The sequence below is a fragment of the Gallinula chloropus genome, assembly GCF_964237585.1.
Source record: "Gallinula chloropus genome assembly, chromosome: 5".
NCBI lineage: Eukaryota > Metazoa > Chordata > Aves > Gruiformes > Rallidae > Gallinula > Gallinula chloropus.
In genome coordinates, this window is record NC_140090.1 from 72,937,609 (window position 1) to 72,962,024 (window position 24,416).

A 24,416-nucleotide genomic window follows, 5' to 3' on the forward strand; every position below is an offset into this window, starting at 1 on the left:
AAGAAATAACTGTGCTTTTCGTTGCTCCCAGAGCGCTGTGGGGAATGTTTGGTGCTGCTCAAAGTCACAGTGAGGATTAAAAGAAGGAGAGAGGGGACATCTCTCTCATTTACCAAACAGCTGTTTCGCATTATTTTAAGAGGTTTAAAAGAGGAGTAAAGCACACTGAAATGCACCCAAGGGTAATCTTCCAGCTTTGGAACCGAAGAGAGGGCTGAGTGAGGAAATGAAAATCCAGCCCAACTAGTTCCTAGCAGCAGGTTTCATGGCAGTGGATGGGAGCTGGGCAGGGATTTGCTCAAGGTCTGTTATCAGCCCCGGGATTCTTCATGTGCTTTATTGCCCATTACCAAATAATGGTACTAATACTTAGAGCAGTTCCCAGATTTAGTGTGGTTTGACCAGGCTGGGTAGTACTGGCTGCATTTTAAAAAGCCTGGAGACATCTGCAACAGAGCAAAGCGGGAGCTGGGACTGCTACCAGCAGTGGCTTGGTCTGGCAGGGCCAGGGAAGCCGGAGCAGAGAGAGCTCACCATGGGAGATGTGCAGGACAAGCCACAGCCCCTGCACATTGCTGGTGGCACTCAGCCTTTAAGCCAGAAGGTTTTACACAGGCTCCCAGCCAGTGGGGCTCTGGTGGTACCTGGGCTGGGGCAGGAGGCACTGATAAGAGGGGGCTGCAAGTGCCAGGCTTGTCCTTGGCAGGGATGTCCATGGGAGAGTGTCCATTGCTTTTCAATGGAGAGTTGACACCATCATTTGGTTTTACAGGTATAAAAGCAGGAAGCACCCACTCCAGCAGCTCACATGGGTGTGTCTGGCAGGGGAGGCACGCAGGGCATCTCTGGCATGAGATGTGTCCCCATCACTGATGCCAACTTCCCACCGCTGGGGATTCGGCATCCGACTGCCTTGGGGATGAAGGGGAGGGGACAACGCCGGCTTCGGACCACGTTCCGGTGGAACATTTGGGTTACGAACCTGCTTTCTCCCAAGCCCCCGTCCTGGAGCGCGCTACCGCTGCCGACTGACTCCCAGTCGCTCCCACCCGGCATCGGAGGGTGCACCAGGCACCGGCAGCCACGACACGGTGGGTCCCGGTGGTGCACCCTGCGGACGGGAGCGCATCCCGCCCGCATCCCCTGCCTGCCCCGCAGCCGCTGCGCGCCGAGCCGCGCCCCCAGGCCGCCCACCCCGCAGCACGGGGCGGCAGCTACGGGGCGGGACGCCGGCAGAGGCAGCGGCGGGGCACAGGCGAGCGGACGGCAGCGGCGGCGGGGCGCGGGCGGGACGGGCGGTGCAGGGGCAGAGCGGGGCGGCTCAGCTCCGCCCCCGCCGCGCCGATTGGCGGCGGGCGGTGACGCGGGGCGGGGCGGGGCGGGCCGGCGGCGCGGCGCGGGGCCATGCGGCAGCCCGGGGCGGCGGCGGCAGCGGCGGTAGCGGCGGCAGCGGTAGCGGCGGCGGCGGCGGCGCGGCGGCCGGAGCGCCCCGCACAGCCATGGGCGATGGGTGGCTGCCGCCCGACTGCGGCCCCCAAAACCGCTCCGTGGCCGGCGGCGGGGTGACGGCGGCGCCGCCGCCCGGGAGCAGGCAGCTGCACGCCGAGCCGCTGTCGCAGCAGTGGGCTGTGGGCATGAGCCTGCTGATGGCCCTGGTGGTGCTGCTCATCGTGGCCGGTAACGTGCTGGTGATCGCGGCCATCGGGCGCACGCAGCGGCTGCAGACCCTCACCAACCTCTTCATCACCTCGCTGGCCTGCGCGGACCTGGTGATGGGGCTACTGGTGGTGCCCTTTGGGGCCACACTGGTGGTGCGGGGCACCTGGCTTTGGGGATCCTTCCTCTGCGAGTGCTGGACCTCCCTGGATGTGCTCTGCGTGACAGCCAGCATCGAGACCTTGTGCGTCATCGCCATCGACCGCTACCTGGCCATCACCTCACCTTTCCGCTACCAGAGCCTCATGACCAAGGGTCGGGCCAAGGGCATCATCTGCACCGTCTGGGCCATCTCTGCCCTGGTCTCCTTCTTGCCCATCATGATGCACTGGTGGCGGGACGAGGACCCCCAGGCACTGGAGTGCTACCAGGACCCAGGCTGCTGCGACTTCGTCACCAACAGGGCTTACGCCATCGCCTCGTCCATCATTTCTTTCTATATCCCCCTCCTCATCATGATCTTCGTTTACCTCCGGGTGTATAGAGAGGCCAAGGAGCAGATTAGGAAGATCGACAGGTGCGAGGGACGGTTCTATGGCAGTCACGAGCAGCAGCAGCCGCTCCCGCCCCCTCACCACCAGCCCATCCTCGGCAATGGCCGAGCCAGCAAGAGGAAGACCTCCCGCATCATGGCCATGAAGGAGCAGAAAGCCCTCAAGACTTTGGGCATCATCATGGGGGTGTTCACTCTCTGCTGGCTCCCTTTCTTCCTGGTGAACATCGTCAACGTCTTCAACAGGGACCTGGTGCCGGACTGGCTCTTCGTTTTCTTCAACTGGCTGGGCTACGCCAACTCTGCTTTCAACCCCATCATCTACTGCCGCAGCCCCGACTTTCGTAAGGCTTTCAAGAGGCTGCTCCGCTGCCCCCGGAAAGCCGACCGGCGGCTGCACGCCAGTGGCGGGGAGCTGGCCCAGCTGCCGGGGGGCTACATCAGCACCGTGGGCTCCCCCGAGCGCAGCCTGGGAGGGACCTGGTCCGACTGCAACGGGGGCACACGGGGTGGCAGCGAGTCCAGCCTGGAGGAGAGAAATAGCAAAACGTCCGATTCGGAGTCCAAGGTATAGAGTGGGGGGGGGCGCGATGTGGGGGGCTGCGTTGGACCCGGGGCAGAGGGAAAGTCAGGCAGGGAGACAGACACACGGGAGCAGAGAAATCCCCGGCAGCTGCCTGGCAGTAAGGCTAGTGCCAAGCAAAACGGCTCCCTGGCTTAGCCGGGAGAGATGGGTGTTTACTTAGGAGTTAAAGCAGGTGAGCTCATGTACGACATACCTCATCCGAACCTACAGCAAACAGGAAGCCCACTGACTGGAGAACAGCGAAAATAAACAGCCCGTCCCAAAGACAGTCAGCTTATGTTTAGGAGAAGCGTTTTCAGAAGGGGCTGTGGCAGCGCCCTTCTCTCGGGCGAGCTGTCCCAGGACCGTGCTGGTGGTTGAACCTGAGTGTGGAGGTGCTGGGTTTGGCTGCCGAGTTCAGCTGCAGCCGGGATCCCAGCTCACCCGGAGCTGCCAGGCACCCCGGGTTTCATTCCCTCACCCACAGCACCTGCCAGGTTTGGGGGAGGCACAGGGTCCGTGCTGCAGGTGCTCCAGAGAGTACAGACCCACGCGCAGGATGAGTTTTAAACTCGGAGTATCAGTGCTCCCCTCTTCCTCAGAGTAGCAGTGGAGAAAAATAATGACTTATGAGGAGTGCAGGCATATTTTGAAAGGGGGTAAAAAACCCCCAACCAACAGCCCAACCTTCACTCTTGTGCTTTTTCCCTCGGCATCAGCCAGCAGTGAGTTATTGTGCTTATCTCCTTCAGCCAGATGATAGCCGTCGGGCTGAGAAACTTCTACCTCAAACTGTGCATATTGTACAGGGGAATAAACGGACCGTGTTTATATTAAACAGCATATTTACATACCACTAGTAGTATTTTATGAAGGGGGGGGGCAGCAAGGAGCCTTCTGCAGCTTGTTCATTGTAATTACAGATGAACGGGGGGGGGGGTGGGGGGGAATCCTGGCAACAACAAAAATTTACTGCACATTTTTTTTTAAATGCCAAACAAGCCGGTTTTTGCACAGTGTTAAGAGCTGTAAAGTTATTTGCAGATGTTACTTGCCCACACATACACACACACAAATTAACACCGACCCTGAAACTGATTTCTGGGCTTGTCTGATCTGTTATAGTTTTATTGAGAGAGTGACCTTTTTTATATTATTTTATTGAGGTACTGTAAATGTATCCATATTATAAATTAAAGTATCTTAAGGGACTTCATTATTTTTATTTTTATTTCCAAGTGCCCACATGAATCTGTTGTTATTTTAGCACTTGCGTGTCATTTCCATTTTCCTCTCTGTGTGTTTTATAACATATTTATACTCTGGTGCAATTTACTACTGTGTAAGTAATTGGTCTATGTGCAATAAATACCATTGCAGCACAAGCAAGCGTGTCTCTATAGGTTTTGAAACAATACCTACCTATAATGGGAAGAACAGCATTTGTTTTTCAGCGTTTGTTTTTCTCCAAAGATGGCTCGGATTACCAATACAACTCTAGCTAATGGCTTTTCCTGACACAGTATTTTAAAAAACGTGTTTGAAACCCAATAAGGTTGTGTTCCTGTTGCACCGAGGTCTGCTGACTTCCCTTAAAATTAATGGCTAAAGACAAGGTGTTTCCACTCTGATAATGAATACACTCGTTTTCTGTAACTATTCCTTTCTGGAATATACTCTCTCTTTTTTTTTTTTTCTTCTTTTTCTTTTTTCTTGTTGTGTTTTGTTTCGTTAGGAGTACGCATCGGGGAGTCAGGAGACCAGAGTATTTAAGGTTACAGAGGATGCTTAATTTGAAAGCTAAAAATGGTCTCAAGTAGAAAAGAAGCCTCCGTACGCGGTACACAGCACCCCGCAAGTAAGTCCACCTCGTGCCGACAGCGGGCCTGTTCCTGCCCAAGCGAGGTGGGCGGTGGGCGTCCTGGTGGGGCTGGGTCCCAGTGCTGAGCAGGAGGTTGGAGGAGACCCCTGCTTGAAAAGCAGCAGGAGGTTTGTGCCCCGTAAGGGGAGAGATGGCAGCCACTTGGAGGAGTCCAGACTTTCGGTCCCTTTTGCTGTGAAAAAGGAGTTAACCTCCGAGGGAATGGCTGGGGCATGAGCAGGATGGGACTCTGGGACAGGCTTAAACACTGCTGAAATCGGGGGGAACCTTTTCTCATGTTGCTGGGTGACATGAAACTACCTATATAAAGCTAATGGTCATGTGCAGCGTGGCTTCAGCGTGCTGCCAGTAGAGTCACACATTCCTTGGGGGCCAGGTAATGGGAACGGAACGAGGTATTTTGGGCTGATCCAGGAAAGGGGGGTACTGTGAACAGAAGCACTGCAGGTTTGGCGCTTTGGTCCAAAAGATTGTCATCCCTTACTGTTTTGTGAAGGTACGCTGTCTCCTTGTGGTTTCATAAAGTTTTTCATTACTGCCATGAATACATGGCAGATAGAGCAATAAAAAGACAGTACAGAATAAAAGCGAAGCCATTTTTAGCTTTATTAAACTCAGAAGTATAGTCGAATTAGAAATCAGCTCCCAGGAAGAGTTTTTCCCAGAGACAGTTTTTTACGGTGGTGGCCAAAGGTTTGTTTTGGAAACCATTTGATCTTTTTTTTTGTTTGTTTTAAAAATGAAGGAATTTGTCTTTTGCCATTTCTGATGATGTCTTGTGGGGGGGGAGAGAAGTTACCTTTTTTTTATGCAAGGACAAAATAAAGGTACTAGGGAAATAAATAATATTTTTCCACTGATGTGTTTGATGTGAGCTGCAGTTAACAGGGTCTCCCTTGATAACAGTGAAATGGGCTCCTTAAAATAATGGGGTGATGTCAGATTGGGTGCTAAGTGAAGTAAGCTCTGCCACATAATGAATTTTTTTTTATTCTTATTATTTTTAATCTCGTTTTGTCTGTGATTTCAGCAAAGGCAACAGGACCAAAAGGGTGCACGGGACAGCGATGTCTGACGCCGGCAACTGCAGCGAGCTGTTGGCTGCCCATGTAATGAGGTGTTGGGGTGGGATGGGGACATGGTGCTGCTCCTCCTGCAAGCTGAGGGTCGCAGCGAGCCAGGGCAGGGCAGGGTCTGTGCCTGCTAGGTAGGGCAGGGCAGGATCTGGCCCCAGCGCCCAGCTGGGAGCTAAAGTGGCTGTCGAGCTCTCATCCTCAGCAGAGTGCTGGATCCTGGGGTGGGAGCTTCTTGGGGTGGGACAGTCTAATGGATTTGGATCTTTATCTTGTGAATCAGTTCACAAACTTAATTTTAACCATCCAAACACTCGTGTCCTTAGACTTTAAAAAGTGATGAAAGTTTTGGCTCAACAGGGTCCTTAGGTAGGAAATTTATGTCCAGAATTTGCTCAACTACTCCTGCCCCAAGTAACTGCGCTGGGTCATGCTTCCCCTGGATGAGTATAATGGTATGAAGAAGGTGAAAGGTAGGATGAGTTTTGCCCAACAGCCTCAGCATGGCCAGTTGTGAGAGCAAAAAGGTCAGGATTCATCGGCTGTTCAGTTTTGGTCAGTCGGTGACCTGCTGGAATAGTCCAGAGGCTGTCACGTTGAGTCCCTTTGCAATCCATCTGACAGCGTGGATGGTGGATGCTGGTCCATCTTGCATGGTGTGAGGAAGACAGTGGCCCAGCAGTGGTGTGGACAGAGCAGGACATATGGCACGTGTGTGTGCGAGGAAGGGGAGGCTGCTGGTGAGTCGTCTGCTGTGGATCACCCTCAGAACAGGCTGTTCTCCACAGGGAAGGAGGATACTCTGAAAAGTGTTACGGGGCAGCTGAAATACTCTGGAGGCAATGAGTCAAATGCTCACAATGAGTAATTTTTTTTTTCCTGACAAAAGCCAGACGTGGATTAGCAATCGGAGCGGCGAGTTAGAAGGTATAGGTGGTAGGCATGTGGCTGCACACGTACGTGGGCAGGGAAGCAACAGCGAAGAGCTGCAGACCTGCAGGAGAGGGAGACGCAGGTAAATCAGAAATCCTCACAGAGGAAATTATTTGGTGAGGGTGCTGGAGACTTCCACATGCAAGATTCCTGATTCTCAGAGGCGCCGGCTGTGCTCCCAGTAGTGTTTGCTCAGCACTTCTGACAAGCAGGCTGCATCTCTCCACGTGCTTAAATGGAAATAAACAGGGTGGAAAGCCTGGCTTCGTTTTCCTGTGTGCTGAGGGAAGTTAAAGGTATCGCAGGCACAGCGGGGCTGTCGAAGTGCCTGCAGAGGAACCTCCCCACCGCTGAGAGCTGTGTGGAAGCACTTCTGCAAATTCACTGCACTTCGAGACCACGACCCTCGGTGTGAACTGACTGCGTGCAGTGACCCATGAGCGAGCGAAACCACGTGCAAAAATGGCTTAAAATCGTGACCTGATCTGTACCCACGGTGCACGCAGCATCTGACGGCATCAGCCGGGCGGTTGTGGCACAGCGTGCACCGGTTCTTCTGCAAGCACTGCTTTCCCTTTTGGGTGTGCACATGTGCTTTCAAGTATAAGGACAACTTCTTTATCAGCTTTTTTTTTTTTTTTTTCTCCCCTAAACCCTATCTGCAGTTGACGTTTTATTAATAACTTTTAAGTGGCTATTTTGCAAAGCTTCCTTGTGCTGCACACTTTCCTAATTTATTGTAATTTCCCGTCCGACAGAGTGCACTTACTTCCTTTATGTCATGTATCAGCGGCAGGGCTGGAAACTGTGCAGCTATGAACTGAAAGAGCAGGCTTTCTGGAGGCCAAATGCGGTCAGGCATCATTGCCACTGGGAGCAGAATTTGACCTGATAATCTAATCTTATATGAGAGAGTATCTCCAGAAAAGTATTGTTACCAGCGGTAAATGACCTCTGCTAATGAAGCTGGAGCAATTAGTCCTATTCAAAGCTGTCAAGAAAATGTTAACTGCTAAACAACAATTAACGTTGGATAGCTCAAATAATGAGTGTTTTGTTTGCTGGTGTGTGTTAGGTGATGTGTTGGGAAATAATTATCCCTTGACTAGCAGCCAGCTTTGTACTAATCAGAAAGAAGTCATGTTCTGTTTGAAGGATTATACCTAAAAATAGTTCAGTTACCGCCACATCAACGAGTGAAATGAAGCAAATTCAGAGAGATGTACACACCTTCTTAACATTTCACTTCTCGTCCGAAAAGCTCATTGTTCAGCTGGAACTTTCTGTTTGATCGTGTCAAAAAGCACTAATATGATCTCCTGCGAGAGCACTAAGCACACTCCCCCCGAGGAACATTACCTTATGCACCACTGAGTCGCTTTCAGAGCCTGCCAAATTCCCCAGCACCCCAGGAGGAAGTAAGGAGTCCTTCTCTTTATATAAACAATTGGGTATAATGTAAGATCAACAATATCTGCGATAATCGGCTCGCAGGAGAAATCGATAGGCTCCTCGGTTGGTGTTTTTGTACGCCTGCCCGGCCATGAGGAGCAGCCGTGGTAACAGCAGGTCGTTTATCCAGGTGATTCCGTAACTTCAAGATGTCAAACTGTGTTCAAAAAGTGACCAAGATGGGAACAAGGCTAAAAAAGGTGATGCTGACGAGCAGTCACGGGGTTTTCGTTGTAAACAGCAAAAAACTGGGGCAGCTTTTCCAATATTATTGGAGTTGCCTTTTACTGGGAAAGTCTAGCCAGTTTGGATAGGGATGCACCAGGATGATGCACTATAGAAACACAGGTTAAGAAGTGTGAAAGATAAGAGAGGACTGTGCCACCTTGGGACTGGCAGCTGGAACATGCCTCAAACATCCCTAAAATCTTTTGTTACTCTTTTTGGACAACCACAGCAGCCTGAAGCACACCTGAGGAGCTTCTCAGATAGAAAACTGCCCTGTCCATCCATGGTTCCCAGGACACATGGCTTCTCTTTAGCATCCCCCCCTCCCCTCCGAGGGGCTCCAGCTTACACCTTGTTTTGCAGGACCTGGGGCTTTCCCCCAGCCCAGAGCCACCATCCTCTTGGGTGGTGCCAACCAGGAGGTGCCCCATGACACCCCTGGGGTGTCACCGCTGCGGGGTGGATGAGGGGGGGTGCAGGGTGTGCCTACTGTGCCGGGCGTGCTGGTGCAAGCTGCCAGCCATGCTGATCCCCTGAGTCATCGCTCCATCCTGCAAACGCTGGGGACAGAATCGGGCCCGCTGAGAGCAGCAAGTGGAAGAGTGTTTGGGTTTGTTATGTAAACTGGCAGGCAGCTTCCTGGTTCATGAAAACTGGCAGTTTGGTCTGCATGTTCGCTCCCGCACGCTCAGCTACTGGGTTCTGCATGGTGGTGTTCGCTTGCCTGGCCTTAGCACCCAGCCACACCATGCCCCAGCAGCAGCCTGCATCCAGGTGTGAACTGTACCAGATGCCAGAATTTGGTTGTACCCACTTAATTCGGGATTGATGCTCGGAGCCAGCTGCACAGAAATGCAGAAGTTTCTCATAGGAAAGGAGTCCTGACCTCCAGGTCCACAACTTGAAAGAGAAAACAGGATCTCACCCAGGCTTCTGGCATGGCCATGTTTAGCAGCATATCTCAGATGTAACAGCATGCCTTTCCTTTCTGATCCTGTGTAATGCACCGAATCCTGTCATCCTTAATGAGATGAGTGAGGATTTTCTACTCGTTTGGTGGTCCAGCCATTGGCCACTATGAGCATCTCCAAGCAGTGATGCTTTTGCATGCCTGGCCCAGTGTCTCTCTCAAAGCTCTGATATTTAGACATTTTCCTACCAAAACTATTTTGCTAATTGGGCTTAGGCTCGTTGGCACACTGGTATGAAAGGCAGATTTAAGTGTGTACAACAAAGAGGCAGTCAGAGCTGCTCAGGAGCTCAAATTCTCAGCAGCTGCTGGGTGCCCAAGTATTTTGGCTACCAGTAAGTTGTTTTGCAGGGACAGGCAAGTGCCACGGCCCTCAGCTGCCCTCCCTCAAAGTGAGACTGCAGAATACCCTGCCACTGGAAGGAGACATTGCAGGGACAACACACCAACTCATGAGGAAAGGTGGTGAAAATAAAGCAGTGATTTGTGGCCAAAATTTAAAGAGCGCTTGTTCAAGAAGAAGGAATGGAGACAAGCCCCTGGCAGGATTTCCCAGTGGGGAGGGGACAAAAAACCTTCAGGGCTGAAGTTTCCAGGTACAGATTAAAAAAAACCCTCATTGACTGGTCCAGCAGTTACAGGTGCCGCTGGCACCGTGTGCGAGCCACTGTGGTGGACAAATGTTGTCTGCTACTGCTATCCCCAGGAGCCCCTCAGGGTGCTCCAGTCACCCTCCCTCCGCTCCCATTTGGGTGTGTAACCCACCCCCGCTATCTGCTGGAGCAGAAGGGGACCCCAGAGGATCCCCTGACGCAAAGGTGTGTGCCAGCCTCTGTCCCACCCCCCCCCAGTGGCGTGCTGACCCGCCATTGTGCTGTGGAGGGAGGAGCGCTTCCTCTTGGACTGGAGCAGGTAAACTGGGAGATGTCCCACAAAGCTCCCATTGTTTAACCGCTCACCCCGCTCTGGAGCCCGCCTTCAGGGAGGGATGTTTTGTTTGTCAGTTCTTCCCCTAAATGCTCGCTTGGGACCTGTCAAATAAAATCTCAATTAGCTCGCTCACAACATGAAGCACGGTGTGGGATGCGTTCCCTGGCAGGCAGCTACCCTCGCTGTGGCACAGCAGCAGAGGCAAGCAGAAAGCAGGAGGGGCGATGAAGCCCCCTGACTGAAGCATCACTAGTACCCTGGCAGGCTCCATCTCCAGACTAGGACAGCTGCAACACCAGTGCACCCAGGCTGTGTCCAAAATCCAGGTTCCTGACATAAGAACATATGATCTGCTCACAACTCAGCTCGCATCAAATACTCGGGCTTTCTGGAGCTTTTAAGTAATATTTGGCACAAGGCAGCTGCTGCTGCAGTATCAGGAACAACAGGTACTGTAACACTGCTCTATGCCACCTGAAATAGCATCCACAGGAGAGATTTTGTTCCTGTTTCACTGCTGGGTAGTTCCCAGGTAGCTGGCAATCGGGCGGGCATCAGCCCACCCAAGCCAGGGCTGGAGCTCACTCTCTCCTTTCCATTGCATGTTCCTGTCCTGCTGCCCAGACTGGCTCTGCTGCCTGCACAGCCCGACAGGCAGTGGGGCTCCTCTGGCTGAAAACCAGCCCTTTCAGCAATCACTTGTTTCAGCTGATCTGTGCAGGTTGCACGAGCGCGGATAACAGCACAAAGGGCATGGGAATGTGTGGAGTGATGGGGCTGGGATCATCTGTTTCGGTAGCAGCCCCAATCTGGGGGGCTGTGATGGCAAACCTCCTATCCGGCAGTGATGCTGCAGGAGCTGAGACCTAGACCTGCATCCTCTGGCCTGTTGCTTTGCCTGCCTTGCACTGGAAAAGCAGGACTTAACACCTAAAGCTTCCCTCCCTTCAGGGGTCACTCTGAGTATTATATTCAGGACTGGAATGACTAAGCTATTAAACTTCTCACTGCTTATGGAAAGTGAAAAAAAGAATAAATTAATGTTGTACATACCTTTGTGTGAGAGCAGAAAAACATGACTTAAGTCTGACTGTAGCTATAGTGCAGTGAAGAGCATGGGCCAGACTCCTCAGCTTTCAGCAAAGATCTGGACCGGGGAAGCTGAAAGAGCAACGAGGTGACAGCACTGAGCTGTCCCCAACTGCAAGAGGGTGACATGGCAAAGAGCCACGGGCAGTGGAATAATCATTCCCCAGAAAGAGCAGCTCTGTTTGTGCAATGCCTTTGTGTGGATCCCAACACTGATGGGCACCACTGAGCTGTTGGCGACTTGTGAGTAATCCCCATCGCACGTGTCTTGGGGTGGATGATGTTTAACTGCTTTTATTCCTGCACACTTTGCTCATGTGGGAGCAAGGAATGCAGTGATAAAAGGGCTGGAATAATTTCAGTGCCAGAGAGCCTCCACTGATATATTTCTCATTATACAACACTGCCATTACCGTACAGAACCTGCTAAGGTGCCTTTTCGGAAGGTGGGACACTTCTACACTGCCAGAACGGAGCAAGTGGCACTGTAGAGCAGGCTGGGCTTTGATCAGATACTTTTTAATTGCACTGGATGAGCTTGGGCTTCTGAGTGGTATGGATTTCTTCACCTTTACATTACGAGGCACCTCATAAATTAAATGGTTGATGTTGTCAGACACATGCCATTAGCGCTCTGAGCAGATAATCCGTTCGGTGGCCTCAGCGGAGTCTGTCGCGGGGCCTGTCTCCAGATAACACCCTGGAAGAAGAACAATGGTGCTCCGAGCTCCCAGGGACCTCCGCTCTCTGGTTCTGCACTTCAGAAGAGAAAAATTATCATTATCTGCATGGCTCAAGCTCCCTTTGAAATGCAGTTATTTTTTACTCATGCATTCCAAGTATTTTTTACATGATATCAGCAAGAAACTTGAAACCCCCTTTGAGAAGAGAAAGATTTCCTGCAGCCCTACTACTAAAGAAAATGGATAGATCAAGTAGTAAAGTTCAATGACTTACTTAGCATTAAATAAGAAAGAGAATAATGAATTGGATTTTGTGTGCCTGTTTTTCCTCTGCAGGGAACAGTCAGGCTAATGGATTTGCATTGCCTTCTGCTTCTGTTCATCTGTCTAGGTGAGTTCAAAACACGGCTGCCTTTTTGCACTCCCCTTTCCCTGCTCACTCGTCACAACTTCAAGTATTTGGAGCCTAGCAAACACACCAGTTTACTACCATCAGCATCATCCTGACTGGTGAGAGGAAAACACGCAAGGTTAACCCCCCCGCACGTCTAGCGATGACTTGCGGGCTGCTGCGTGGACATCTGCATTTTATGCTGCAAGTAGGCAATGCCTTACGTAGGGTGGACACTAGTTTCCTACTATTATGAGCTCAGGCCTTAACATCCTTCAAAAGAGGTATTATTTCCCCACTGGCTTCACCAAAAACTGGTTGGGTCTCCAAACCCCTCCTTTGTTTATGGGCTTTGCCGAGCGCGCCGTAGGGCTTTTTATTGGGGAAGGAAGGGAGGTGGTGTAGGAGGAAACTATTACAAAGCTATATAACATAAACAACTTTCTCGTGAAAATTCCAAACAACACTTGGCAAGGAAGAGGTTAAAGCTGGGGGGGGTGGAGGTTGGGGGGGGGGGGGGGGGGGAGGGGGGGGGGACTCCTTAGGGCAAAGATATAAATAGCAAGCCAGGAAGCCTGGGGAGGGACACGGGGGAAGCAATGAGTTGACCCTAGATGGGATGGACTCCTTTGGCTTGCTGAAAGCCTTCTTCTGCTCTGCCCTTGGTGTTTAGAGCTGGGTCCTCCCTAAGGCATCCCAAAGTGGAGGGGATGCTCAGACAGACACCCCATATAACTGAGAAGGGGTTGCATTTTCCCAAAGGTGAACCTGAAAGGTGTTCGAGTCACCTGTGGACTTTCTGCAGAGCCAGAAATGACTGCTGGTCTCTCCTGCCCTAGATCTTCTCAGTTGATGACAGGTTGGCCATGAGCCAGCAGTGTGCCTCGGTGGCTGAGAGCCAATGGGATCCTGGGGTGCATCCGAAGGAGTGTAGCCAGCAGGTCAAATGAGGTGATCCTCCCCTCTACTCTGCCCTGGTCAGGCCCCACCTGGAGTATCGTGTCCAGTTCTGGGTTCCTTGGTATAAAAAGGACCGGGATCTCCTGGAGAGAGTCCAGAGAAGGGCTACGAAGATTATTAAGGGCCTGGAGCATCTCCCCTGTGAGGAAAGGCTGAGTAAGTTGGGACTGTTCAGCCTTGAGAAGAGAAGACTAAGGGGGGACCTAATTAAAGTTTATAATTATCTGAAGCAGCAGATGCAGGGGGAAATGGCCAGCCCCTTTTCAGTGGTCTGTGGGGATAGGACAAGGGGCAATGGCTGCAAGTTGGAGCACAGGAAGTTCCGCACTAACATGCGGAAAAACCTTTTCCCAGTGAGGGTGAGGGAGCCCTGGGACAGGCTGCCCAGGGAGGTGGTGGAGTCTCCTTCACTGGAGATATTCCAGACCCGCCTGGACGCCTATCTGAGTGATATGTCCTAGGGAGTTGCTTTGGCAGGGGGGTTGGACCCGATGATCTCTCGAGGTCCCTTCCAACCCCTACAATTCTATGATTCTATGATTCTCTGGGTCCACCTGCGCTTGTCCAGGGCCAGGGGCTGCTCTCCACCCACTGGGATGGTCGGAGCAGGATTTCCGTTTCCCTACCAGCCTGGATGCTGCAGGCTTTCTGGTCTGTTTTTTGTCCGAATGGGAAACGCATAATGAGAAACTGTTTAAACAACTTATGGTACAAGGAAACTCGCTGGAGTAAAGTACATTATAATTTATTTCCAAGGAAATGATGCACTCTCCAAGAGCACTCCACTCATATACTGCAATTTAAAGTTGCAGGATACTTGCTGGTCCTCTTCAGGGCTGCCTGCTGCCCCTATCTGGGTCTGAGCACAGTGCACAAGGAAGGCAGGAGTTTGCCAAGATGCTCTGTGATACTCCCTGGTCTTGCTGTCAGCAACTGTTTCATCAGTAGGTTACTGCAGATCTTTGCACAGGACAAGATGCTTGACGTGGGTGTAACTGCTGGGGACGAGGTGCCAGGCAATGTTACAGGAACTCTGTGCCCACAGACAGATTAAGGTGCACACAAACGTTAGTAAGAGCACTTCAACAGGGTTTTAAAACACCCATAGCAGATGCGGGGACCCAGATCACAAAGTGCAGGGAGTGAGCAAGTGAGGGACCATGTCCCCCATCCCCCAGTCTGTGAACAGGGTTGGTGCTCAGGTACAGTCGAATGCCTAAAGTTCTAGACAGGTCTGACAGCTAGAGCTGTTGGTTTGTCTGCATGGGTAGGTCTGGACAGCCTGCTGCTGTTGAAGGAAAGCCCGGGAGCTGCTGAAGCCCCAGACAAATTCTCTTGTTCTATTTCCAGCCCTGCTTTTAAAGATACAATGGGCTTCAGATCAGATGCATTTCTGAGGCTTATCTCTATGAATATTTGACTGCTTATCCAAACAGAACAAAAACCTTCAAACCTTCTGAGGTCCATCCATCAAGAGCCTTATCTCCCCATGTCACTGTTCAGCTCCGAGCTGCTGCTGCTCAGAGGCTCCTGCCACCCAGGGCTCAGCTCTCCCCACCATGTCTCCAGGCAGCTTTGCAGCATTACCCACAGGAACCTCCTTGGCTCCCTGGCACTACAGTGATGGCCTCCACATCGCATGCAGGAGCAGCAGGCCTGGGCTGCCTGAGTGCAGAGCCAGCATCCTGACAGGCTCCATTTATGCTGCTGTATTGCAGCCCATCGTCTCCATCATACATATGGCCACAGCCTCAACCTGAGCACGCTGACTCTGCTTGGCCCCAGGAAAAGAACGTGTGTCTTTATTTATGGGATGTTAATGAAGTCCGGATAAAGGAATGCAGTCTACTCTAGTTGAGGTTCAAAGACTGAAATATTCATGCAGAACATTTTTTACCCCCTCTCTGGCAAAAAAGGAAGGTTTTTTTTTAGAGGTCCTCTAAACCCCAGCTGTTGGGTAGGGTAGGGGAGGAGAGGATGTCAGCGCTTGCCACCAGACAGCCATGGGTCCCCTTGGGCAGTGGCATCCTCACCACTGCTGTCAGGCTGCTTGAGATCTCAGGACCCCTAAAAACCCACCTGGGCTCTACCCCTTGGTAGGTTAGCATGACACATGAGCCACAGAGATGCATGAGGGGCATGGTGAGTGCATGGAGGGGGAGGGGGACAACCAGAATCATCAGCGCTGGGGAGGTTGCTGGCTGGGTAAAACAGCTGCATAGTTAGTCTTATGCCCAATTTATACAATGCCTTAGCCAGAAGAGCCTTTGCAGTGCTTGGTATCGGGGCCACAGGACATTTCTTGCTTTGAAGCTGAGCTGGCACAAGAAGTTGTCTGCAGTCCTGCCGTCTTGTCAAAGACGTGGCCAAAAACAACAGGGTGAAGCCTTTGGAAAGAGCCACCCATCCACAGCGTAACCAAGTAAAAACAGGGACCTGGCTGGCTCAGGGCTTGAGAACAGCTTTTAAGAACATCAGTGGTTGAAATCCTGTGCACAACGGCAGGGATCAGAGGTCTCTGCTGCTTGGTACTGCCTGGTCTTGGCCCGGATCTACACAAGCTTTGGCACTGGGGTGGCCTTTTCCCACAGGGACTGTTTGCCTATGGTCCTTTTCACAGGAGACTCTGACCTGTGGGCTTCGTTACTCTCCTCCCCGTGGTTTTAATTTTTTCCTCTGTTTTGATAGTCAGAAGGGTAAAACTAATTCCCATCTCATATATAACAATAAGTTTGACTCGCTAGCAAGAGAATAAATGTATTTTTTATACTGTGGTGTATGATAAGCTATTTATAAATACCATATCACTTCTGGGTCATCTTTGGGGTTTAAAATAAAGTTTTAATTTAAACATAATTTTCCAGTGTTGACAGATATGATAAATACATTTTTGTTCCAATGAAACCTAATTTCAGCGATGTTTTGCAAAAATCACTACAAGCTAAGGATTATTCTCCTGATTTTTTTGCTTTGTTTGTCTCCAAGTCCCAGTGTTTAGTTTAATGTTACATTCCATTATAGAAAAAAAATCTGTGACTGTAGTAATTTGTTCACCAAGGCCTCTGCTTTAGGAATGGGAGGATGTTCTTGAAAAGAACGATGGAGAGAAGAGTTAGCTCATGCCGTGGAGACCTTGGGGCAGTTGCAGTAACCTTCTGCACCATTAATGGGCTTAATGTCTTCCTTGCATCTCCAAGGGGGGAGCTAAAAGTTACCACCACTGGGAGATACCCTGCCTTGAAGGGGCCCAGGAGACTTAATCTGGTGCTGGAGCACTCATGCTTGGTGACAGCCCAAGCTCCCAGGCCTGCATGACACCACCACAGTGTGATGGCAGCGGTTAACATTGATTCATGGAATCAGACAAGAATGCTTCATGAGATGGAACAGCTCAGGACCAGGAAGGGCTGTCCCTGGGGCTCTGATGCCACATGGGACTTCTTTTACACTCAGACTCCCTCACTTAAATCATGCCCACTGGTGTGAAGATGGTGGCCATCTCCTCTGCTCCAGAGCATCCCTCCTCTCTTCCAAAGAGATGGGTGTCAGAACCAGTTCTCAGGACACTGCTGCAAAGTCCTGTGGCAACTTCAGTGGTTGAGCTAACCTTGATGAATATTCAAGGCAATCCCAAAAGGATGCCAAACGAGTGGGACACATTTCGTGCCTGGAAGATGACATTAAACAGGCATCATCTTTCCACAGGAGGGTTGTTGCGTTCCTGCTGCCTGAGCTACCCAGCCAATTGGAGGGGAGCTGAGTCCCTCAAAATTTCTTCAGACCTTCTCAGGTTTACCTGCTTTCCCACATAAACAGCTCTGAGGAATATCTCTTTTTCTGTATTCATATGTTTTCATTCTGCAGTTAAATAGCTCTTACACAGCAGTGCCTTTGCACTGTGGATGCAAATGCGGCACAGCAGAGCCCTGACATGCTGTAAGGCGAGTGGGTCAGCTCCTGAGCTTGAACAGCAACAGTGCAAGAAACCATCAGCCAGAAAACTTATTTTATAGTGTTTTTAAGCTGCAGTTACTCTTCTGAGCCCCACAGCTTGCAGCCAATACTCTCACCACCGTCCCTTTTTCTGCCCCCCATTAGACAGTCAAACAAGAGACCACGGTATTTGGAGAGCAAGTCTGTGTGCTGGAGACATGTAAGGACCGATGCTTGTATCCACATGGACTGCCCTCCATCTGCGCAGAGCCTCCAGCTGCTGTACTGAAAATACCTGGAAAAGGGGCATCCAGAAGGGGAGGGAGGTCTTCTGGTGGATTGCCATGTTGCTCAGGCTGCTTTCATGGCAATACCTGGAGGTCATCATCTGGCACGGCCAGCTATGATAATCCTTTCGGTGGTAACAAGTGCTGGAGGATAATCCTGCTGTTTTTCTTGGTTATGGTTTGCTTCAGTCACTAAGAGTGAGCAAACAGGATTATCACAGCAGCGATTCAGGAGGTGAAGTCACTGGTGCTGCGTGTCTGTGGCTCTGTGGACATTTGTTTCCAAGGCAGGCACCAGCTTTGCCTGGGACGAGGGGCGGCAGCTCCACTGGAGCTGCCAGGCCTGCTCTGGGGGGTGGAAAGCCTGAGGCACTGCAGACCCCTGTGGGCTTTATGGTGAACCAGCCTCTCCCTGGGAATCTTGAGAGCAAGCATGTCCCTGTGCAAGTCTGGGCTCATGCTTCCAGCAGGCTTTAATGTGCCATGGGGTTTTGTTTTAAATCCCTGGAGCGCTGCACTCAAACTGTCCCTCTCAGTCCTCCTCCACCACTCTTAGAGACCAGCGTGCACCCTGGTGACACTCCTTGTTGTGCTAAGTCAGTGTCTCTCTGTTCCTGTTTTACCAACACCTTTTCCTCCTGCTGTAACACCCCCTGACAGCCCTCCCCACCCCCGGCAATTCCCTTCGCTGTGGGCAAGGGGCACACGTAAGGTTCATGGCACCAGCCTGCTCACCGTGTCTGTCCACAGGCATCTCCTCCCCTTTACTGGTTTGCTTTGGGACTTGACTGGCACCCCATTTCAGTAACAGTGAAATAATTGGGCTTGGCTTCATGGTTTTGTGCCAGTATTGGCCCAAAGCTGTATTAAATAGCAAACTGCAAAATACGTGTAGAGAGACAAACATCACACTGCGGGAATAGGAACTAGAGTTGTGCAGCTCAGGAAGGGTTGTTAAAGCTCCAGCTTGTACTCCTGCTGATAAGGCAGTTTCCAAGAAGTTGCCCAGCCCTTAAATTCTAGAAACTCTCTCTTCCCAGGTCAACAACCTTTCATGGACTGAATCTTGGTGTCATCCTACACGCAAACACAGGCCAGGCAGGACCTCCTGCAAGTGATATGAGAGAAAGGAGAACCTGTGTTGCTAAGACAGGGCCCAGTAGCTTTCTAGCATAGAAAACCAAAACATGGGGTGAAAAGCCCATCTGGCATTCAGATCATTCAGGACAGGACAAGCAAATGCTTCATACAACTTCAGTCTTCTTTGGCCAGGGCTCCTCCTTGCCTGAGAGGGGAGTGAAGCTTCTGTGCTGGATCTTGGGATTGCTCTCAATCTTGCATTGCTGCAGGGCTTGGACTCCTTCCAAGATCTCCCCTCTCTTTCTGGGGAGCGCTGGGTCAGGCCCAGGAGTGGGGCTCTGCACCCCGGCTGCCCCGACACCAGCTCCCTTGAAGTTCCATGCCCTGCTTTTCACTATCCTTAACTTCTGACATGAACAGAGGCTCTTTTGAGGGAGGATTTTCCGTAGCATCCCGCAGCTCCGTTAGCAAAAACATTCCGTGTGGTTCTGGTGGGAGCACCATGACGGGGCCGGTCAGACTCTGTTCCTTGGATCTCTCCTTTCATGGGGATTTTTTAAAGTACCTTACGCAGGTGCAGGAGTTGACACAACAGAGCATGCAGCACGTTAAGAGTCCGTCCAGCTTGTGTGTAAACACTGCTAGTCCCTTCCTAAAACCCTTAGGAGTTGTTTCATAAACACAAAGTATTTTGCTTAATTCCCAAACCATTTCCTCGGCTGTCCCAATGGTGGAGGAGCCGCTGGTGGGGACAGGGGCTACAGCCTTGTCCTGCAGAGAAGTCTGTGTCCCTGCCAGAGCTGGCAGCAGAGCCAGGCAGAGGCTACCATCTGCTGGAACTCTCTCCTTGAGTCCCTGCTATGACCCTTTCCACCATGCCAGTTACTGATGGCACCTGGGCAACTGCAGAAATGCTGCATGCCAAGCATCATGGCACAGACACCTCTTGCTAGGTCTTCATCAGCAACACAGCTATGGATACATTAGCCGTGTAAACAGGGAGGATGCTCAATGAGTAGCTTTGTGGGACTGTCCTTTTTGTTGCTCATCTGGGGCCCAATGTGTGCTTTGCAGCCTGGGTGTGCTCCCTTCCTTGTTGGAGCTGCAGAACAGGGGCACCCTTCTGAGCTGAGGCAAATTGCCAGAGGTTTGCTCAATGGAGGAACATGGTATTTCCCAATTGAAACTTGCTCCTACCAAAACCAAGAAATTACTCTTCCAACAGTTCTTAAGAAGGAGGGGGGTGGGTGGAAAATCATACATGCTGGGTGGGCACCTTGCACAGGATCCCACCCTTGCATGGGGGGTCTTGGGGATCTTCATGGGAAGCACCCATTCATGCGAATGTGAATCCAGCTTTGCTGTGCAATCATGCATCACTGTATGGGCAGCAACCCTGAGCAGGCAAGTCAGGTCCACAGAGCTGCTGCTTTTGTGAGGGTGCAGGACCTGGCCTGTATAATCCAGGGAAACCAGGAACGTTTGTCCCACTCAAGGAGTTTAACCAAATGACTCCTGTAGCTCACCCTGACTCTTGCAGCCTTGAGATTAAGGAACTTGATACCAGCTTTGGGTTGGCAAACTTTGGGGCTGAACAACCAACATGTCCAGGGGGACTCATGGTGCTGCAGCGTGTCCATTTCTGGGACAGGGATTTTATTTTTGCGCTGAGCAGGCTGAATGCTGTCAGCGTAATTTCCTGATCTTGACTTTTTTTTTGATTGACCTGCTCTTCCGAGCTGCCCTGAACCTTGGCAGGTCATGCTAGCTTGCACCTACAACATGTCAGACCTCCACTGCCCAGCTAGCTAGTCTCCGGGAAGGTCACTGGAAGGACTCCAGTGGCCTCAAATAGGAGTTGACTCATGCCCCATGAGATCAAAACAAAATGTCTCTGCATATGAAAAAATATTATGGAAACTGCATCATTCATGCACAAAAACCTCTCTTCCAACTTCAGCGTATAAAATGCATAATATCGTAAATGGAAAGAAAAAATGTGTGAGGCCTGGTGAGCATTGACATCATTGGGCTGTGAAAAATGCCCCTTCCCATAAACACAGGTATTTCCTGGGGTCTGGCACATGGATGGGCTTCTGAAGCCAGAAAACTGGGACCCTTCCTGCACTCCTTCAAAACAGTCACTTCTCTGTAGCAGTAATTAATTTCTAGTCCGACCCCTTGTCTTGTCAAGAGTGATGCAAAGCCACTGCTCACGATGGAGTTATCAATAAGAGGGGATGTGGCAGTTTGACAGGCATTGCCTCAGGACCTCACAGAGACAGCAGGAGCACCAGGGAGGGATGCCCGGGGGCCGAGGTAGCAGCTGAGACCTCCCCACAGGCGGGCTGCAGCACTTGGCTCACTTTGGTCTGTGTGGGAGGTCTGACTCTGCGGTCAAATCCTGCCTGCCCCACTGATGCTGGCCAGGATTTGCCCGTGGTGCTCAGCAGTGCAGAGTCCCTGCAGTTTCCACAGCTGCCATCTGCAGCTTGATCCTGTTCCAGCTTCGACCCAGGGAGCAGGATTCAGCGTATCACCTTGAGGAAGAAAGAGCAGAGGATGGCTTGGCATGCACAGCGAATGCAATTCTTAGAGAGCAAATGAATTAATGTGGGTATTACCCAGCAATTTGTCATACAGCCTCTGAAGCCAGCTTCTGCTGCTGGGAAGTGTGTGGAGAAAAGCAATGGATGCTTCTGCCTCTCCTCTGGCTTCCCTGAAGTTCTTCGGCACTGGGAGCAGGTGAACACCACCAAGGCTGTTTCTGCTCAGCAGATAGGAGAAGCAGCGATGAATGCTTCAACTGCTGAGTGCAAGTGGCTCTTCCCTCTCACCTGGAGCCGTGAGACAAACTGTAGTTCAGGCATTCCCTCTGGCTGTGCTTCCCTCCTCAGGAGGGAGCATCAGGCTGAGGACACTGCGGAAGCAGTGGTTGTCTCCTTGTAGGCTGGACCCAAAGCAGTTGCCATTTATTGCTCCGCTGTGTCTCACTGCCACCACCCTGTGACACATCTGTGACCGAGAGGTCCCACTACACATGCTTCAGCAGCTGGGCCTGAATCCAAACTCCTTCATGCTTCAAGTGATACAGAACCAGGTGAGATAATCCATCTTCATGATGTCACTGCAATCAAATCACCCTTTCCTCCCCCGAGAAGAAATGCAGTTCAAGCCAACCAGTCACACTGTGGAAGCCCATCACTGACCCACGTGCCTATGGAGTACAAGAGCCACAAGATGACTGGTGGGCTCCCAGGCTCTCCTGTTCTCCTGCCCCCAGTGTTATGGGTTGGTGGTGGAAGGCATCTCAGCTAACTGGGCTGTTCTGGTTTCCTGCTGGAGCATGTTCCCCTAACTGACACCAGGAGACATACAGCTGCAATGACTAAGCTCTTCTTACATTCCTGAGATCCAACAAATAAATGTTTCTTGAAAATAAACCCGAGTTCTGTTTTGGGAAATGAGTGAACCATCAGCCTGGTTGCTTTTGCGTTGAGGGCAAAGCTTCGCAAGGACCCACAGGGTGACAGGCAGTAACAGGAGCATCTCGTTCACTCTCCCAGCTCTCCTCCTTTGATGGGTTTGGAATGAGCTCTGGAGGTCTAACTGCGGAGAGTAATGATGTGCGAAAGCTCACTTTCATTTTTCACTCTACTTTTTTGGAAGGTGGAACATTTTACAGTTGACAGTACCATGCTAAAGCCATATGAGGCAAGCAACTATTTTTAACCAGACGGAGATTATCTGAGAGTCTATGGCTGAATCATTTTAAACAAGAAAGAACTCATGGGATCCAAAAGTGGTGCTGGGGAGATGAGGGTGGAAAGGCTTTTATCATGCACTTGTTCCAGTAACTGTTCAGCTACTTCAAGACTGTGATGACGACTATCTGAAGGTGCCTGTGGGGTCACTTCAAGTAGTGGCTGCATTTTACAAAGTGCTTCTGCTTTGAGAGAGAGGTGGGGGCTCAGGTTATAGCAGCTCCCATGCTCACTAACCCCCTTCACACCCCGCACCATGCTCTGAGCTGTGCCAAATGAGAGAAGACACTTGAGCTTCTTGGCACTGCCCTTCTCCAAACCCCCATTGCCTCACCACACATTCGCTGGGTACAATATGCTGAACACTTTGGGGACCACAGCCTGGGGTGAGAAGGAGAAAGGGTGGCCTCAGCCCTGGTCTGGGCAGTGAAAAGCTGTCCCCTCCCTCCACTGTTCACACCAGCGCAGAGCCACCACTTCAAGTAACAGGAGTTTCCCAAGGTGAGCTGGGCCTTGTGGATAAACCTGTTTCCTTTGCCTAACATGCCACGGGCTCGTGGCAGCACCCCGCCATGCTGGAGGGCTGGCAGCTACGGCCTAAGGCAGCTCCTCGCACAAGGAAAGAGATCTAGCAAGTACAGCGGAGTTACAACTCCCCAGCAGCCTGTGGCCCAAACTGTGTTACAAGCCTATCAGTATGCTGGTGCAAATTAATTAAGCCTATTTCACTCACCCGGAGCACAAGGGTGGTAAAGATGTGCATTGTGTTTAGCTTTGTTCTCAGCTTTGTGGCTCCATTCCACATGCGGCGTTTGGCCTCAGAGCTGCACAGAGCCCATGCAGGAGCACAGTGCTGTGCTGCCAGGCCGAGGATCGGGGGGAACGTTTCTGTGTTTGACCCTCCTTCAGTCTGCAAGGCTTTGTGGTCAGCAAGGGTTTTCCACTTTGCTAGGGGAAATCAAACCTCCCTCCCTAACCTGTTTTGGTGCTCGGTCACTGGCCCGACTTCTCCATATCATTGAAAGCTTGGTGGGACAGGTGTCCTCAGGCCCCTTTAGACCAGCCTGTCGGCTCAGATTGCCCAAAAGCTGCTGCTCCTGGGTTCCTCCACATTGAGAATTAAAGTGAAACCCTATCCTGGGTTTGTACTGCAGCACGGCCAAGCCAGAGAGCCTGTGGAGATGAAACCAAGGCATCATGGAGAGGTCCTGTGTCTGTTTGTCACACAACAAACAACAGTGTTTTGCTTTTGGTGAGATGGAAAGTTCAAATGAACTCCAAGAAGCCACCAATATCATGTACAGGTGGAGTGAGTGCACATCAAGAGTGGTTTTAGCTGCTGACTTGGTGGCAGCCTCGAATGAGGAGCCTTTTGGCCACGGTAGGGAGTTTGCAGCCCTCTCTGGTGTCTCTGCTGTGCTGTGTCTGCCTTTGCAAATATACTGAATATGAGCCATAAGACCAGGTGGACTTCCTGGCTGCAGGGACCCACAAGCAGCTTTGGCCAGAGGGACTGGATAGATCCTCTGTAAAAAGCCACGAGCATCAGTGTCTGCAGCATGGGGAACAGAGCTCAAAATAAATGATCCTTGAACTCAGTGTTTTTAAGAGCAGTTAGGAAGCGAGGGGAGCGCAGCACAGCCTGCTGTCACCTCCACCGACCGCAGCACAAAGCCTGGAGCGCTGCAAAGCCCTGGCTCCCCGTCGGGTAGTTACAGCTGTCACCGTAGCTGTCACCTCGTGGTTTTGCTCTCACTGCACAATGGGCAGAAGTGAGAAGCGGGGCTTGCATCACTACCCATGATGTTAAATGCAGCACAAGCTGTGAGCTCACACGTGTGGGCTGCAGGGCCTTGGGGAGACTTGTGATGCTTACGTGGGCCCTCCATCCCACCAGACCTTCCAGACCCTCCCCTTCTCCTTGTCGTTTCTGACCTCAGCCATGCTCTCAGGGCACGACTGTGGGGAAGGGATGGCTCCCTGACCA

The 24,416-nt window shown here is 51.4% G+C and overlaps 1 protein-coding gene across 1 annotated transcript; it reads left to right on the forward strand.

Moving 5' to 3' along the window:
* Positions 1 to 1,499: 1,499 nt before the first annotated feature.
* On the forward strand, positions 1,500 to 2,783 carry ADRB1 (adrenoceptor beta 1; the record flags this gene model as incomplete). Its single annotated transcript, XM_084265031.1, has 1 exon — positions 1,500 to 2,783. One exon carries the CDS (start codon positions 1,500 to 1,502, stop codon positions 2,781 to 2,783), a length of 1,284 nt encoding a protein of 427 aa, XP_084121157.1.
* Between the last annotated feature and the right edge of the window lie 21,633 nt (positions 2,784 to 24,416).